Source organism: Corella eumyota, chromosome 2 (genome assembly GCF_963082875.1).
Source record: "Corella eumyota chromosome 2, kaCorEumy4.1, whole genome shotgun sequence".
NCBI lineage: Eukaryota > Metazoa > Chordata > Ascidiacea > Phlebobranchia > Corellidae > Corella > Corella eumyota.
The window spans coordinates 14,999,729-15,019,434 of record NC_137491.1 but is presented as its reverse complement, the minus strand read 5'-3'; the positions used below and the strand labels follow the sequence as shown (position 1 = coordinate 15,019,434).

The following is a 19,706-nucleotide window of genomic DNA, read 5'->3' as shown; positions in this document are numbered from 1 at the left end:
GATTGAAACCTATCTAGTTCATGTTAAAAAAACAACAAAAAAAGTTACGGTGTAATTAATAACAACTTTAGGCTTTTTTATTGTAAAATAAATATTTAAAGCATTTATTTAAACAAAAAAATATTCCATAATAGGCAGCATTTGATTTTATTTAACTAAAATCCCCAACATTATTAGTTTTTAATTAAAATAAAAAAGTTGCAAAATTTGACTTTAATTGCAACGATTTCAAGTTAGATTTTCATTACAGATTATGCTGTTCGTATTAAACAAACGCGTTGATACAAATAAACTTTGGTTTGACTTTAAAATATTGGTGGCTTTACTATAAAATACTGGCGGCTTAACTACAAAATAACTTTGGTTTGACTATAAAATACTGGCGGCTTGACTATAAAATACTGGCGGCTTGACTATAAAATACTGGCGGCTTGACTATAAAATACTGGCGGCTTGACTATAAAATACTGGCGGCTTGACTATAAAATACTGGCGGCTTGACTATAAAATACTGGCGGCTTGACTACAAAATATTAACGGAAAAATATTATTGCTTAGCTTTGAACCACTTTACTAAAGTGCATGACTGTAACATGTACGCTACTTGTATGTTTTTATCGTCGTGATGAACTGAAGAACTTTAATTTGGCTATATCTATCCATTAAAATACATTAAAGTTTACAAATTATTATAAATAATCGATATGTTAAATCGTAATCACTTTTCTGTACAGCCGTAAATGGACATTTCCGATATCGGCGAGGAGCATTTCTTATGTTCAGTCTGCAACATGCTTAAATCCCGTAATGTATTTTACTGCCCATTTCGCACTAAAAAACAACAAAGTATTAAAATTTAAAAAAAAATTTGTTATATCTACAAAACTACTATTCAGATACATTTGCATGACATTAAATTACCTTGGTTTGTTAAACAGCAAGTGACCCCAAAACAATGTTGTTTTGACTATTAATTAACCCTTGCCCGACTTTAAAACGAGTTTGGTCCGACTACAAATTTATTCTGGCGCGTCTTTAAAACAAGTTTGGTCTGACTACGAATTTACTCTGGCGCGTCTTTAAAACAAGTTTGGTCTGACTACGAATTTACTCTGGCGTGTCTTACACAGCGGCATGGCGTGTCTCACAAAGCGATGTGGCGTGTCTTACAAAACGGTATGGCGTGTCTATATTTTTATGTTGGCGTGTCACTGAAGCCAAACTTAAGTCATTAGTTCGACTCACAATACTTGTGCCTAAAATAAGTAAACTTTACGTTATTTTACGCTAATTTATGAACAACTCACACTAGATATACCTGCAAAACCTAGAAGTATTGCAGTCAAATGACAGAATGAGTTAAGGGACACGTCGCCAGTACTTATACTTTACATAAAAAATCTTGTTTGTGTATTGTACAGTTGAAACCTCTCTAATTTAACGTCATTTCATATTATGCCCCCTTTCTTTATTTTAGTGTCACATCTTAAGTTTAGTTTTCAACCAATAAAACTATAAATTAAATATATTTTGCTAAATAATCTGGCAATCTCCAAAATTTGTTAACATTTAATTTCGTTTAAAATTTTTTAATTTGCAACTTATAACTTAAACAATTTTTTTATGCAGATTGTTATTATAATGCAAAGAAAATGACTCAAACATTTTAAAAATAATATTTTTTTTACTCGAAACGAAAAAGCTAATTGCAACGACTTCAAAGCTATTCGCAACAAATTCGAATAACTATCGTTATTGTTATTCAGGTGGGTTAAAAACATATGTCTTTATGATGATATAAATAAAATGTTTAATATCAATGTTTTTTATTTCATTATCAGTTCAAAGTAATTTTAATATTATTTATGTGATTTGTAAGATATAAAAAACTTGTTTACTTTTTTAATATAAATTCAATTTTTTGTATAAGAATATTTTTACAACCTGTATTATATATATATATATTTTTTTTGTTATTTAGTTAAACAATTTGTGTTTTACTGTGTGTTAAAAATTTTAACCTTTAAAAATAAGTTTAAATTATATGGTATGTTGTTTTTTAGTGGGAGAAGCTGTACAGTTGGTGAAACCTGATCAATGGTTTAATGATGTTGGAGGGTATACTTTAAACGAAGATGTAATAGACAAAATATTCTGCAGTGATGATGTGAAAGACAAACCCATTGCCCTTTATTCCATAACTGGTGCAGCTCGAAGTGGAAAATCATTTCTTCTTAATTTATTTTTGCGGTATTTGTTTGCTGACAAGGCAAGTTTGTAGACCTAAAATTTTTTAACATCAAGTGCCATTGAACAAAAATGTTTTTTATTGGATTTTACATTAAATTGCAAGAAGAAACACTTTATTTCATTTTTTATATGCTCAATTTTTCAAATTTATGAATAGAAAGAAAAATGGGTTAGTGATACAACTGAATATTTAAGCAAGGGATTTGACTGGCATGGAGAAATGACCTGTTGCACACAGGGAATTTGGATTTGGAACAAACCATTTTTGTTCGACACTCCACAGGGCAAGGTTTTTGTTTTAATAAATAATTATATTGTACTCTTTGTTTGTTTAATTATATTTTTATTCTAATTTTTCAATGTTTGGTTATGCCATTTTAAGCCTTCCTTACCTAAACAATAGCAAAAAGTTTGCAGTTTTGTTTCAAGTATGTTACTTTACTGTATTTTAAATTATCAATCCTATTTAGTGCAGTTTTAAAATATCTACATTAAATTTTTTTTTAATTTACAACCTTTAAAATTCTTTTTTTAAGTTTATAAATAATATATAGATTTTTTAAAGTTTGTCAACTAAATTAAATCTTGCAATACAAAAGCATAATATATTTCAGGTAAACTTGTTTTTGATGGATACTGGAAGAGAATTTAACTTTGAAGCTAATTCTTCAGTTATTTTTACTTTAAGCACGTTGATTGGATCTGTGCAAATTTACAACACCTTACAAATGATTGAAGCCTATGAACAACAAAAATTAGATGTAAGTTAGCAGTTATTATTTTTATTAAAAAACTTTTTGTTAATTTTTTTTTAAATTTTTAGGGTGCTTTTTAATAATAATTTATTTTAAACTTTAATAAAACTATATACTGATTTTATTTTTTATGTTTTAGTGGTTGGCTAAATTGTGGGAATTAAAAACCAAACTTGCTTACAAACAACAAATAGAAACCTCTAAACCTTTTCAGGTTCTTTTTTAATATAATGATTATGTCATTTTTAGAAATTATATTATATATATAAATAGAGAATATTATTTGCAGAGAGTTTTAGAATATTATCATATATATTTTAGCATTTTATCTTTCTTATTCGAGATTGGACTGATAAAGATTTTAAATTTGGAAAAGAAGGAGGCAAACAATATTTGGCAAAATGGTTTGACCAAAGGGCTTCAAAGGATATTAGAAAATACTTTTCAAAGTGCACATGTTATCTTTTACCAAAACCCTCTGAAAATGTAGCTAAACCTAGACCCAACACTAACGCAATAAAGCTGGGCGGTAAGTTTCTGGTTTAAATCAAATGCGGATGATATATTTATATCCACATAATTAAACTAACACAATATATTTGCACTATTAAAATATGGCATATCGCTTAAATATATGCAGTTTATTAGTTTTATATTTAAATGATTACCGTTTTAAAAATAGTGCTTTTTGGAAAAAATTCTAATAAAAGCGTAGTCTTTTTGATTATTTTTGGCATTTAATTTATTTTTACAGATTGGAGATTATTTTTTGCGTGAGGTTGAAAATTTAAATAGGGATTTGTTTAAACCCGAAAACATTGTTGCAAAAACCCACAATGGAAAGGTTGTAACAGGCAAAGAATTAGGCAACTTAATCTTGAAGTTTTTTAAAGTTTTTAAGAGTGGTCGTATCCCAGAAGTATCAACAGTTTTGGGGGTAAATTTTGGTTAATTCTTTAACAATGAAAATTTCATGAGATAAATTTGTTATATGTTTGCTTTTTATATTTAAATGCATGCTTTCTGTTTGTTGAAATTTAAGCGTCCCAAATTAGGTTTTTAATTTTTTAGTTTTTTTTAGATTAAATAACTTACCTTATTAATAAAAAAAAGTTTAAAATGTAAATTTTATTTGCTTCGTGAAAATTTACTTGTTATATATTTTGTTAGTTTACCCTAGATTTAAAATTTGATAAGTAGAAAAATATATTATTCCAAAAGGTATGTTTTTACTAATCAACTTGTCACAACAGATTTATAAGGAAAATTTTGTTTGACTAATCTATAGGTTATAAAGAAATTTTTATGCTTTAAATCATCTGATATTAATAAAAATATTTATTTCATACAAAACAGATAGGTTTGCAAAAACAGAAATGCATAAATTTTAAAAATATTTTGTATAACAAATATATCATTAAAAATAATAAAATTAGTGCTAACATGACTATTTTTACTGTATTGATAAAATAAACTTTTGTTTTTCAGTTCCAACAAAATATTTTTAAAGAATCAGTTGAAAGTAATAAATCTGATCTACACATAAAAGAAAAGGTAAACAAAAAAAGGTTTTTAACCAGTTAAGTTTTTAACAAAAAAGGTTAACTACTATTTTTTAATTTCTTTATTTAGAAATAGGGTGGCAAAATAACTCCCATCTAGTGGATTTTTAAACTTCATATCAAAAGCCATTTTTGTTTAAAATTTAGTTAATTGAGTCGACATTTTTTTAAACAGTTAATCTTGGGTTTTTAGTTAACCATACACAGCCCTAATAAATGTAATTAATTTTTTTAGAAACTAAGCAAAGTTTTTAAGCAAATTGGCGTCTAACAAACTAAAAATCTAAATTCTAATTTGAAGTTAAAAGAAAACGAAAATAACTTGTCCATAACATTTTTTATAGAACGTTTAGGTCAAAATTGGTCAAACATTTCATGTGTGCAAACTGGAAATTAAAATCTAATTAATAAAAAAAATATGTAACATAGTGCACTATTTATTTTTCGAAAGTGAGTTTTTATGAAATTTCTTTTTAGGAACTGGAAAATGTATTGGAGAAAAATTCAACACTGCAAACTAAAATTGAAAAACTTAATTCAGATTCAGTATTAAAAAATAAGGTTAAAAACAAACTTAAAAACAAGATTTCCTTTTAGAAAGCAAGATTTTTTTTTATTAAATAATATTTTAGAAAATGGAGGATTTGTTAGTGAAATATTCAACTCTTCACAGTAAAAATGAATTCATTGAAACTGAGTTGACATTAAAAGAAAAGGTAAACAATTAAAAAGACATATGGCAGATTTTTTGTATTAAACTTATTATATTTCTTTTATTTCTGAAGGAAGTTGAAGATTTGAAGGAAAAAATCACAGGGCTAAAAAGAGAAAGGGACGACCTAATGAAGGTTTAATACTTATCTGTTTTGTTGGTATTTTTTGTTGTATGTAACAATTAATTTACTCTTTTAGGAAAAATCAGTAATGTTTTATGACCCTAAAGAAATTTTGTGCGTATCTAATGATAAAGGTTCATTGGGAAGTGGGTCCTATGGATGTGTTCGGCTTGCTTTTAATAAAGCATGGGGCACTGTTGCTGTAAAATGTTTTCCAGCAACTGGATCTCAAGAACAAACAGCTTGGATTGTTGAGCAGTTAGTATAGCCTTTTATACTGTTTGTTAGTATTTTTATTTAATTTTTTATTTATAATATAATTTTTGAAAATGTAAAAAGACATTGTGCATTAAAGTAAAAACAGTGTGTTGTAACCTTATAAAACAGAATAAAGAATGAATGTCAGATGTTACAACTATCAACCCATATCAATGTTGTAAGAGTGATTGGTTATACAACATGGCCAAGATCAGCAGGAATTATTATGGAGTACATGATTGGGGGTGATCTTAAAACTCTTCTTTTGCACAAAAAAAATAAAGTTAATTCATTATCCCCTGTTGTTCGATTAAGATTTGTTTCAGATATATCCAACGGAATAGCATGCATGCACAACATATCTTCTTCCCAAAGAGTTACCCATGGTGACTTAAAAGTTGACAACATTCTCCTTACTGGTGACTTAACATGTAAAATCTCTGATTTTGGTGGAGCTCATTTTGCCACATGCACTGAAGATTCTACTTCAACTGCAAATCAGCATACAAATACACATACTCGAGTATTTTTAGCTCCTGAAGCTTTACAAAATCCCCATACGAAAGTTCGCAAATCAATGGATGTATATAGCTTTTCAATGATGGTTTACATGATATTAACACGAGAGACTCCGTGTAAAGAAATGACAGTAGCCAACTATTTAGTAGGTATTGAGAAAGGAATAAGGCCTGACCTAAAACAAATTCAAACCTTAAAAGATACATTACGACCAAATGATAAAGAGATTATTAATCTACTTCAAACAGAGATGGAAAGTTGTTGGAGGCATGCACCTGATGAACGTCCAAATATTATTGATGTAAGAAACCGCCTCGAAAGTAAACTTTCCGAAATAGCATTGTGGAAAATTCAAGAGTATGTTTGTGAAATAGTAAGGAAACTGGAGATTAAGATCCCCAACAGGGATTCTTATGATTGTCAACCAATCGATAAATTTTCCCCACCAAATTTTCAATTTACAGAATAGATTCTGTAGCAAAAATGAAATATATTACTTGTGATGACTTTATTAAAAAAACTTATATTTCTGCAAAAGTCTGCAACTTGAACAGAAAAAAATTTTGAAATAATAAAATTAAAAAGCTAAATTTTAATCAAAAATGCTATTTTTCATGCTGTTTGTTATAATTTAATGTTAACAAGTTAGCAAATTCAGAAATGAGAAGTTTGCTAAACTATTCTTTGTATCATCAGCTGATATCGTTTTGTCTATTAATTGATTTTTTTCTAAATCGATAAAAAAAGAAATATTTTCAAACTAAAGTGTTTTTTACTTGCATGTAGCTTCACATATCTACCTTTATTTTCTATGCACCTAAATTAAAGCATATGTAATTCTTTATTAATGCCTTGTAATTATAGTTTTTTAAGTGCCAATAGTTTGATATTGTATAAAGACAGTTTTATGTAACGAGTATTTTTAGATATGCAATTGATCATTAATTTCTGTAGTGCAAAAAATTCGATAGTACTATCATGTTTATATTTTAAATTTGTTTGTGTTAATTGTTGTAAACGAAATGTGTAATGCACTTTAATTTTAACGAGTTATTTTATTTTTTAAATGGTTTGTGTTTGTTTTTTTATTAAACTTTTTGAGTAGTAATACAAATATATGCAATTACTGTTGGCCAACTAATAGTACAAATATATGCAATTACTGTCTGTTATGGTAATCGAAAAAGTTCACCTAGAATCTTACTTAAATATTTACTATTTTTTTTCTTTAAATTATTTAGAAAAATATTTGTGTAATTATAAGTTGTAAAAAGGTTTTTTTCCTGGTGTAACTGAACTTAAGGGTTGGTATAAACTTCTGCAAAAATTAGTGTTAAATGATTATATAATTATGGCTGTTATGTCAATTATCGATTTATTAAATTTTTGAAATGATTTATTAGCGGGAGGTCACTTTTAGTGAGCTTTAGCATTTCATGCTGAATCATTGAGCTTAATCCCAGCTGCGGGAGATTTTTCACTCCCCATAGTCATTTATGACGCATTTGTTGTTCTATTTAATCGATTATGCTTTGTATTTTCTTTATTGTTTGTATGCGCTTTCTCCTATTTTATTTTGCTTTAAATAACTGGCAATATAGATTTTTATAGCTTTTTGGTCAGTTCACTGGACGTAAAAACTCATAAATAAGTAAGGCCGAAGTAAGGTTTAACACACAATTAGACTTTCGCTTTTATACTTAATTAGTTGATTATATACTTTATAGTTTGTGTTTCATGTCATATTTTTGTGTCGCATTTATTTCACATTTCCTGTAGTTTTAATTATGGTTCGAAATCTTAGATTTCGAAACATATTGTTATTGTCAGTGTATTTATTATGGTTCGAAATCTTAGATTTCGAAACATATTGTTATTGTCCGTATATTTATTATGGTTCGAAATCTTTGATTTCGAAACATATTGTTATTGTCAGTGTATTTATTATTATTATTATTATTATTATTGTTTTTATTCTTTCTAGTCAGAATTTTGAAAGACGATAACTTTTGTTCTTTAAAACAAAAAGTTCTAAAATTTTAGTATGTTTGTTATTATCCCAACGAATCGCAAACCTCCTATTTACGACATTTAATTATCACTAATTACTAATTAATAGGTGTTTGTTTATTAAAATTTAAAGATTGTTATTAATTTTTTAAATTTTGGTCAATTGTATATTATGATATGACTAACTCAAAAATAAATTAAAATTTTAATTTTTATCACTAATTACTAATTAATAGGTGTTTATTTATTAAAATTTAAAGATTGTTATTTATTCTTTAAATCTTAGCCATTTGTTTATCATGATATTGGTAACTCAAAAATGAATTAAAATTTTGAATTTTATCACTAATTACTAATTAATAGGTGTTTATTTAATAAAATTTAAAGTTTGTTATTTATTTTTTAAATCTCGGCCATTTGTATATCATGATATTGGTAACTCAAAAATGAATTAAAATTTTAATTTTTATTGCTAATTACTAATTAATAGGTGTTTATTTAATAAAATTTAAAGTTTGTTATTTATTTTTTAAATCTCGGCCATTTGTATATCATGATACTAGTAACTCAAAAATGAATTAAAATTTTAATTTTTATCACCAATTAATAAATTATGGGTGTTTAGTGATTAAAATTTAAAGGTTGTTATTAATTTTTAAATTTTTGTCAATTGTATATCATGATATTAGTAACTCAAAAACGAATTTAATTTTTGTCACTAATTACTAATTAATAGGTGTTTGTTTATTTAAATTTAAAGATTGTTATTAGGTTTTTAAATTTTGGTCGGTTTTATCTTATAATATTTATAATTCGAAAAAAAATTAAAAAATAATTCTTGTTTGTTTTTTATATTTAAATGCTGGTTTGTTCATTAAAAATTAAAGTTCGACATTAAGCATTAAAAATTTGGTATGGTGTATTTTATAATATAAGTAATTAAAAAACATATTAGAAAAATAATTTTCGTTTATTTATCATATTTAAATGCTTGTTTATTTAATAAAAATCAATTTTAAGAATTTAAAATTTACTATAATTTATATCCTAATATCACCAACTTAAAACTGGGTTAAATATTAGTTTTTGTTTGTATTATATATATAAATGCTTGTTTGTTTATTAAAAATCAAAGGTTTGTAATATTCTTAGTTAATGTTTATGCATGTCTTTTTTTATTTATAAAAATTTATGTTAAAAATAATCAAATATTTTCGAACCATATTTTATTTATCAAATAAATCTAGTTGTTTTTATTCTTTCTAGTCAGAATTTTGAAAGATGATAACTTTTGTTCTTTAAAATTAAAAGTTTTAAATTTTTAGTATGTTTGATATTATCCCAACGAATCGCAAACCTCCTATTTACGACTTTTAATTATCACTAATTACTAATTAATATATTTTATTATTAAAATTTAAAGATTAAATTTTCTGAAATTTTAATATGTTGTTGGTATTATTATTTTGTATGTTGCTATTTAAAATGAAGTTTTAACTCTAGCTCAATATCGTTTAATCATTATTTTTGTTTTTCGAATCAGTGAGTTTAACGCATGAATAATTTAATAGCGTTCTGATCGTCATCAAAAATCGTCCTTTTCGCTGTCCATTAAAGTAAAAAATATTGGTTAAAAATTTAAGTAAAATGTTAAAGTATAAGTAAAAAATGTGTAAAATTTTTTTTTTAAATTGTTTTGTTATTATTATATTTTAATACACGTTTGATTATCTAAAAAATTAAAATCGGTATTTTGCTTTTAAATTTAGTTTACTTTTATATTACAATATCAATGAATGCGTGTTCGTTTGTTAAAATTAGGTTTAAATATAAAAAAGTTCAAATTTAAATTTATAATTTAATTAATAAACCTACTAAATAAATTATATTTATAAAAAATAATCAAACGATTTCGAACCATATTTTATTTATCAAATAAATCTAGTTCTAATTAAAATCCGCTTGTACAGATTACATTTGGTAGATTGAATCCTTGGGCAGGTTTTGGTAATAAGTTAGCGAGTTTGATTTAACATGTCTATTTTGTGTATTTTTATTAAGTGTGGCCTTCGTATCTATACTCATCTTTACAGTGTACTCTATTGGGGTTTAATAATTGTTTAAGCCATAGTAGGACTCAGGAGTGTATTAGATTCTACAATGGCTATACTGGTAAGATCAAGTAATAAATTTAAAAAAATACTGTTGCTTATAACCTTCTTTGGTGGCAATTGTTTTTTTATATGATATTTTAAATATGAAATTTTTTATTTTAGTTTTACAATTACAGCTATTTAAGAAAAGTTCCTACCCTTCTTTTCTTAATTACAAACATAGTAGGAGCATTTTGTGGTTACGGTTATTTAGGAAAAACGTTCGTATTTAGGAAATCGCCCATATTACTTTGTGTCACTTTTGGTAACATAAAGTCACATTTTATCATGTCTGCAGTTTTTGTTTATTTGGTTGCCAGAATACATACGGGTTCATCCGCGAATTTTTACTAAGCGAGAGATTATTTCACTAAAATTTTAAATTTTTTTTTAGTGCATGACATCCTAATTCAGGCGTTTATCCTCTAAAATACTAAATATTAATTTAAAATATATTTGAAGTTTCAAAAAATTAATTTAAATATGATATAAACGTAATTTACGTGGTTGGGACAATTCCAAGGTTTTTCGTTCAGAATTTGTTTCGAATTCCCAAAGTCATGGAAAAGTGTGGCATTAATAACAACTTAGGCTTAGAGCCAACAAACCTACGCTCTAAGTATACTTAAAAGCTTTTTTGGGGTAATAAAAACCACCTTTTACAGGTAAATCTTTGTATCTTCTTCTATTTGGATCCAAGTCGAATTTGACTGAGCTTCCACATGTAACGCATTACAAACCACGTGGTGTACCAAAACGATAAAAAGAGAGTAGAAAAAAACAATAAGGCCCAATTGTGACGTCTTTGTTTTAAAATGATTATTGCATTTATTTATTTAGGTTATCCTTACAATTTACATAAATTTAAGCAACAATTTGAGTTTTTTACTGACCAGCAATAACGTAAAGCCAATAGATAAAAAATCTTGCGAATGTCGCACCTTTTCTATAAGTATATTAATAATGTATTGAAATGCACTAACTTCGTCTGTTTATTAAAGTTTTAAAATGCTTCAAAAACCAATTGTAGTATTTAAAAACACAGATATTATACCTTAATTTTTTTAAGTTGTATTTTTTTTTAAAAAGGCAATAAACGGAAAAATATTGATAAAGGTTATATTTAAGAATTTGTATATGTTAAATTTCAAAAAATATAATTTATCGTCGAAAAAAATTAATAGTTGGTACAAAAATATTTTTAGTGTCCTTCTTTTATTAGAGCCTAAGCTTAATTAAAATAGAGAGTTTATAACTTTTTAACATTAAAAAACTTTGCGCAACCAAATATAAAAATTACTGTGACGTATCGTTTCTCGTAATTTTTTTTTTTCAATTGAAACAGTTTGACTCCCTTTTGGCCTTTTTCTTAAACCACAGCGTGGTAAATCTTCTTTTAAACTAGATTTATTTGATAAATAAAATATGGTTCGAAAATATTTGATTATTTTTAACATAAATTTTTATAAATAAAAAAAGACATGCATAAACATTAACTAAGAATATTACAAACCTTTGATTTTTAATAAACAAACAAGCATTTATATATATAATACAAACAAAAACTAATATTTAACCCAGTTTTAAGTTGGTGATATTAGGATATAAATTATAGTAAATTTTAAATTCTTAAAATTGATTTTTATTAAATAAACAAGCATTTAAATATGATAAATAAACGAAAATTATTTTTCTAATATGTTTTTTAATTACTTATATTATAAAATACACCATACCAAATTTTTAATGCTTAATGTCGAACTTTAATTTTTAATGAACAAACCAGCATTTAAATATAAAAAACAAACAAGAATTATTTTTTAATTTTTTTTCGAATTATAAATATTATAAGATAAAACCGACCAAAATTTAAAAACCTAATAACAATCTTTAAATTTAAATAAACAAACACCTATTAATTAGTAATTAGTGACAAAAATTAAATTCGTTTTTGAGTTACTAATATCATGATATACAATTGACAAAAATTTAAAAATTAATAACAACCTTTAAATTTTAATCACTAAACACCCATAATTTATTAATTGGTGATAAAAATTAAAATTTTAATTCATTTTTGAGTTACTAGTATCATGATATACAAATGGCCGAGATTTAAAAAATAAATAACAAACTTTAAATTTTATTAAATAAACACCTATTAATTAGTAATTAGCAATAAAAATTAAAATTTTAATTCATTTTTGAGTTACCAATATCATGATATACAAATGGCCGAGATTTAAAAAATAAATAACAAACTTTAAATTTTATTAAATAAACACCTATTAATTAGTAATTAGTGATAAAATTCAAAATTTTAATTCATTTTTGAGTTACCAATATCATGATAAACAAATGGCTAAGATTTAAAGAATAAATAACAATCTTTAAATTTTAATAAATAAACACCTATTAATTAGTAATTAGTGATAAAAATTAAAATTTTAATTTATTTTTGAGTTAGTCATATCATAATATACAATTGACCAAAATTTAAAAAATTAATAACAATCTTTAAATTTTAATAAACAAACACCTATTAATTAGTAATTAGTGATAATTAAATGTCGTAAATAGGAGGTTTGCGATTCGTTGGGATAATAACAAACATACTAAAATTTTAGAACTTTTTGTTTTAAAGAACAAAAGTTATCGTCTTTCAAAATTCTGACTAGAAAGAATAAAAACAATAATAATAATAATAATAATAATAATAATAAATACACTGACAATAACAATATGTTTCGAAATCAAAGATTTCGAACCATAATTAAGCGCGAGAACCGCTACAAAGGATTTTAAAAAGTCAAAAAAACGCGGAAAAGAATTTATTTCCCACTAACGCAGTTTTATATATAAAAGTGGTATTTATTTCGTTATTTTACTTGAAACTTGTTGTTAACTAGACCTGTTTAGGCGACCAGGTGTTGGTAAACAATAAGCTATAACTGTATAAGTCTGTAAGTAATAGGCTTAGTTTTGCTCTATAAGTTCCAAGGCTAATAAAAATGGTTGCTAACAAAAAAGTGTTCGCGCTTTGCTATACTTATTTAACATTGGTAAACTATAAATTACAAGGCTAAAAATGAACTAATATTTAACCTATTCATTTCTTTAACGTGATAGTTGCTTTGTTGTTTTTACTGTAAAATAAAACAAGCTATTTAATTTTACTATGGACAAACTTGAAAAGCGAAAGCTCTACCAACGTTCTTGGATTCGCAATAAGAGAAATAAGGCAAAAAAATGTAAAATGCAACAAAATATATTACCCATTTTGTCCAACTTAGATTCTGATGAAATTTCAGTAGCACCATTGCTGAAAAATAAATATAAATCAGACAGACCTGTACATGAAATCTGTGGACTTCACGATATTCAGGCAGGTATATGTACAGTTATAATTAATTTCAAAATCATCGATTATTATTTCAAGTCAACCGGATTGCCAATTTTTTCATTGTGTTACCTGTCTGCCTATGTTTACCAAACTCTTGTTTTGAAAAAATGTTTAAGTGGCATTCTTTTGTTGGATATACTTATTACTATTTAGTTTTATTGCTAATTTTTATGCACTTTTTATTAAAATCTACACGTGGTCACCCCTCAAAATCGACGTTCTTCCATCGAAAATCTATTGGGTAATATTCCAATACAGATGTTAACAGTAAAACTTTCTTATTTAAATATTTGTGAAATTCTAGACGCATTACTTTTATTGACATGTTTCCTTTAATTTAATATTTTGTAATTATGTTTTGTTGCAGGAAAAGTTTTAAAAAATCAACAAACAATGATAAACACGTTAGAGCAGACCTCCTCGATATTAAGTAAAAGAAATACAAAAGCAAAACCAGGAAAAACTGTTTTTTTAGAGCAACCTTTGCAAAGCATAGATAATTTGGTAAATTTAGATATCGAGCTTAGAAAAACAACAACTAAGCGCCAAGAAATGGTTTGTTTATATATATTAAATCAATTTTTGATTCATAATTTAATATTTTTCGAATGATTAATATGCAAGTAATCCTTGTTACTTTACCCAATTATATAGTGAACGTATTTTTTTAAGGTACGATTTTTACTGCCATTAAAGGGTTATTCAATTGGATATACTATACAGCGTTTCGTGCAAGCTATTGGATCATGTTCGATTTGGTCAAAGTATAGCTTTAAAGAAAAAAAGGAAAACTTTCTTTTTGTGAAACCATGATTTTTCAGTGTGTTAGGAGTAAGTAACGATTTTTTTCAACGTTATTAACTTTAAAGTAAGTCTAATCCTCGTTAAGAAACCAAAGTCACTTAGTTACTAAACTGTTACTCCCCACTGATATTTTTAACTGTTTATATTGTTTCCTTTGTATTATTTGAGTTTTTGTTGGTAACCTAAATCTGTTTTTATTTTTTATATAATCCATTTGCCCTAAAAATTCTTAAATTGTGCGCTTTAAATCTAAACTCTTTTTATTGTAGAGGCCGCATTGAAAGCTCACCCAAAAATTGAAACCAAATTATTTAAGCATGAGATTAAACAAACTTTGAAACACGCTTTTAACAGAGCCAGGAATTCAAACTATAAGGTACCTTTTGTTACGGTACAGTTAACTTAACATTCAATATCAATTTAATAACATATTTGAAAATTGAACTAATACTTTTTTTCAGAAAATAAAAGATAAAATCTAACACCGAAAGTTCGTAAGAGGCTCATGCAGCTGCTACCAAATTTACTAATTTGAACGTATAATAAATCAATAATTAAAACAATTTTGCTTACTATTTTTTGTTTTAAAAATGTTATAAGAAAGTCAAAAAACTCGTTTTTGTAACTCTTAAAAAAGGATTATAAAAAGCTTTAAAAACGTTTTATAACGTTATGCCGACCTGTTGTGGGAAACAGTTAAAAAAAGAGTTATTAAAAGTGAATTAATCGTTTACGTCGAAAAATAAAAACATGTATTAACGTTTTTTGTGGAGATTAAAAAGTAAAAAACATGTTTACCTTGATTTACAATTTTTTTACCTACATTAAGGACATTTACATAAAAACCCAAATTAAGGGCATATGGTATTCAGTCAAATAGGCCAATCTAGAAAGATTGATAGGTTTTTGGTAATAGGCAATGATATCGAATAAACATTATATATTATTGGTGATATGACTATAAACCAACCGACCAAAAATAGTTACAACTCTTCTTCACCTGCATTTTAATTTTAAGCGCTCATTCGCTGACGAAAACGATCAGATTTGTCATTTTTGTATGTTTGTGCGACTATCTGACTAGTGTAATATATATTGCCAGTGCTAGTTATTTATAAATTAATAATTTTCGTAAGTGGTACCATAACTCTCGGACTCTGACATTTTACAGTCCTTCAGTTCTTGCCTAGCACCTAGTTCTGGTGTTATTATTTGTTAGAGCTTTAGAACTTGACAGGATCGTTAAGCGATTCTTTTGGAATGTCATTCTGATTTTCCAAAGAAAAGTTATCCACAAAAATATAAATGTTTTCAAAACTTAAATAGTCACCATAATAATTTTAGAGCACCAATTTTTAAAACGGCCACAGATATAAAATTTTAACATATTTATGCTAATACTAAATTCCAAAATATGTCAATTTATGCTTTATTTGTTTAAAATATTGCCTAAAAAATTTTTCTTCGTGAAATATGACCAATCGCTACATGTCGTATTGTTGCCTAACTTTAAATTGTTCTTTTTAATTTTTGAGTGTAAATCATAAAAGTTAACATAATAAGTGTATAACAACATGTTTTTGCATTATATTTATTAAAACAATTTGGTTACCGCTTATTTTACTGAAGTCGTCTTTTTTACAAAAAAATTAACGGGTCAAGGTGTCTGGCAATTGTCTAAAAAGGGTTTGTGATACAAATTTGAAGTAAACCTAAAATTTTAAATTATGAAGTTTTGCATTATCTTATAAAATATTAAAAAATTGATAAAAATGGCAAACAGTGATGTTTATGACAGCTTTGATGATGGAGATGAAACTTTTTCACACAAAAAGTTATCAGGTTTGTATATAAAAGTTATCAGATTTTGTATATAATATTTTTTTTTGTTATATAAAAAAAAGAAAATTATGTTGAAACTTCTTCAGAGCATTGACAAAAAAATAAATCTTTTTGCAAAAACAATTTTTAGGATCTTGTAATGAAGATACCGAAGGAACCGACGATGCTAGTGAAACAGACCGTGTCAAAGAAGCCACTGAAATCAAGGAGCAGATATATCGCGAAAAACTTGCTCAAATTAAACTTCAGGTTGCTCTGTTAAAAGCCGGCAATTTTCCTGACTATTTAAGAAAGCAAAAAAAGTTGGAGCAAATACATAAAGAAAGACAAAAGCAGTTGCAGTCATATCATCATTATTTATTTGCCAAGGTATATATTTTTATATTTGACTTGCACGTTTTTAAAAGTCTGGCTGTATGGTGTAATGATTAATAGTGCTTGGCTTTACAACATGAGGTCTCTGGATTGATCCCAACTGCTTCCATGTAATAGCACCCCTAAGTATAACAGTAAAACTGATATGAACTGCTGCCGAGCTTAAAACTAATCGGCAGGTTAGTTATCTGGCAATATGCTTAATCACATTCGAAACCATAAAAAATTAACTCGAGACTGGGTTGAGGTAACAATTGTTACCATACATTGTAGAAAAAAAAATACCAAAAAATATATAACCCTGCAGTGTATAAGTAATGGTACTAGTCTAATGACTTTGTTTTTATTTTGATGGTTGTTATAAAATTGTGTGTTATAATATGGCTGCAACATTTTTTTGTATTAATTAACCTATACACGCCAAGGCCAATATATAGGACTTGAATTACTTACACAAAAGAATTTGTGAATTAATACAAACTATTTTTATGCAATAATGCTGTTTTATAATAATATTTTATAAGTGGCATTAAATTGTTAAACACTATTTTTGATTAACCTATTTAAGTTGCCCTTTTTTGTATTAAATTATTAAAAAAGTACATAATTAAATTCCACTTTAAAAAGTTTAGCCTTGTTTGATTTTTAAAATACATTCATTGATTAAAGTTAAACTTAAAGTCAATGTGGAATTTATTGTATAAATATAAATTTGCACTGGTATATATATACAAATTTATATCTTAGGTTGAGCAAAGTTTCGAAAAAGAACAAATGGCATCAATTCGAGAATTTGAATCCAAAAAAATTGAGCTAAAAGAAAGTCTTATTGCTGACTTGCAGGTAATTGAGGTTTTACTTTTAGATTTTTCATGCATCAATAAAAAAAAAATAATACGGCTGCAAGCATGGTGTATTGGCCGAACACTTCGCTTCACTACATAAGGTTCAGGGTTTGAACTCCACTGCCCTCATGCTGTATCGCCCTTGAGTAAGGCACTATAAATGGTATGAGTTTCTGCTGAGCCAACACTTAATCAGCAGCTTATAATTATTGGGAAATTATAATCTATGTTATCCAAACTGCCAATGACTACCCGAGACTGGTATGGGATAACTGATGTTACTGTATGATTAGGTCGTGAAGTCAACCTTACCATTTTAGGATAAATGAATATAAATTTAAAAAAATATATAAATTTAAAGAATTTACAATAAATAATACATTGATGCAATGAAAAAAAATGTTAAAATCAGTTTTATGATTAAGCACATGTCATGTTTATGTAAAGATTTTATAGGCTATTGTATAGCATGTCACCAAATCCAGTAAAAATTAAATAACACCATCAGAATTGCAGGAAAAATATTGCTACACTAAAAATATTGTAAAAAACATGTAAACAAAAATATATTAAATTATCATAAGTTTTTTGGTTTCACATTACCACAGGATAAGAAAAAACAAATTGAAAATGAACGACACACAATGGAGTTAACTGGAGCTTGTATGTCTTCTATGGAAGTTAAACCTGTGAAAAGAAAATTAAGAAGAAGAGCTAACGAGCCAGTTCCAAGTAACAACGAAAAAAGAAGAAAATCGAGTCCAACTCAGTTTAGTTTTGTGTTGGCTGAAGATGAAATTATGGAAGATTTATTGGTGATTTTTTTATTTATTTTTGTTTTTTTATATAGCTTTATCCTTGATTTAAGAAGGTCGACTTTACGATTTAAACATAGAGTAACATTAGTTACCCGACCCAGTCTCATGTTGCAATTTGCAGTTTAGGATATTATAGATTATAATTGCTCGATAATTATGCTGCTGATTAGGTGCTGGCTTAGCAGAACTTCATAACGTTTATAGCGCCTTACTTAAAAGCACTAGAGCATGAGAACAGTTGTGATTGAACTTATGACCTCATGTAGTGTAGAAAGTATTTTGACCACTACACTATGCTGCCGATCCACTTACACTACGCTGCCAGTATACACAAGAACAGTTTTATACAAAAACATGACAATTTGTAACAACATACCATAGGTTTTTTTGTATGTAGAAAATTAAAAAAAAAATAAAAATGAAAATTTCTTAAACTCTGTTTTAATATTTAATTCGTTATAAATCTGATAAAAAAAATACGATACATTTTTGTTTCTTTAGGCTTTAAACAAAGGAAATGTGTATAAACCATTGCATGAAAGTGTATCTGACCACAGCATGATGATTACAACACTTCACCAGTATGAATGTAAAATTGACAATGGAAAATTGTTGTATGACAAACGGTGGTTTCACACTGGTCAACCCATTTTATTGGAAAGGCACAAAGATAGTTCAAGACTAAATGGCGTAATAACTGCCATAACAGAAAGAGAAATTTTTATTCGAAAATCATCTGACCAGTCAAAAATTCGAATTTTTGTATCCCAATTACAAAAGGGACGATGCAGTATAAAAAAAAGAAATGTTTAATCTCATTTTATCTATTACTCAAATTACTTCTTGATTAGAACCATTTTGTAATGGTTGTTTATTAAAATAAACAAAACGCTTGTAGATCTTTTAAAGAAATTTATTCAGTTTTATATTCAATATTGTTTTTCTTTATATTAATTTTGTGTCATTTTTTTATAAAACTTAAACTATTCAAATAAATATATAAATAATAATGTTTTTAGGATTAAAGATACCAACACTAACATTTTATAATTAGTCTGTTCATACAAAAACGCTTTTTTTGTTAAATTTTTAATTTTTTGTTTATTTTTCTACTTGACCAGACAACTTAAAAATTTAATTAAAAATGTTTGTATTTATTTACTAAAGAAACTTTTCAGACTAATCTTGCATTTTTTTCTTGTTATAAAGAAGTGCATGTTAGAATAGAAAAATATTTAGAGTTTATAATTGGCTTTGTTTTAAATTTTTTTTTGGT

At 26.2% G+C, this 19,706-nt stretch overlaps 3 protein-coding genes across 3 annotated transcripts; all 3 read left to right on the top strand.

Moving 5' to 3' along the window:
- Positions 1–740: 740 nt before the first annotated feature.
- On the top strand, positions 741–5,164 carry LOC145742503 (atlastin-2-like). The gene is made up of 8 exons (XM_082560277.1): positions 741–846; positions 2,064–2,269; positions 2,408–2,539; positions 2,865–3,011; positions 3,145–3,219; positions 3,327–3,545; positions 3,760–3,942; positions 5,045–5,164. Exons 1-8 carry the CDS (start codon positions 741–743, stop codon positions 5,162–5,164), a joined length of 1,188 nt encoding a protein of 395 aa, XP_082416403.1.
- LOC145741958 (uncharacterized) lies at positions 3,797–8,091 on the top strand. The gene is made up of 7 exons (XM_082559662.1): positions 3,797–3,942; positions 4,494–4,559; positions 5,045–5,128; positions 5,200–5,283; positions 5,353–5,415; positions 5,480–5,661; positions 5,791–8,091. The coding sequence occupies exons 4-7, from the start codon at positions 5,203–5,205 to the stop codon at positions 6,647–6,649; spliced, it is 1,185 nt and encodes a 394-aa protein (XP_082415788.1). The 5' UTR covers positions 3,797–3,942; positions 4,494–4,559; positions 5,045–5,128; positions 5,200–5,202; the 3' UTR covers positions 6,650–8,091.
- Positions 8,092–15,591: 7,500 nt separating this feature from the next.
- Positions 15,592–19,547, top strand: LOC145742927 (sin3 histone deacetylase corepressor complex component SDS3-like). The gene is made up of 5 exons (XM_082560773.1): positions 15,592–16,392; positions 16,523–16,761; positions 17,515–17,610; positions 18,221–18,427; positions 18,932–19,547. Exons 1-5 carry the CDS (start codon positions 16,323–16,325, stop codon positions 19,241–19,243), a joined length of 924 nt encoding a protein of 307 aa, XP_082416899.1. The 5' UTR covers positions 15,592–16,322; the 3' UTR covers positions 19,244–19,547.
- The last annotated feature ends 159 nt before the right edge of the window (positions 19,548–19,706 follow it).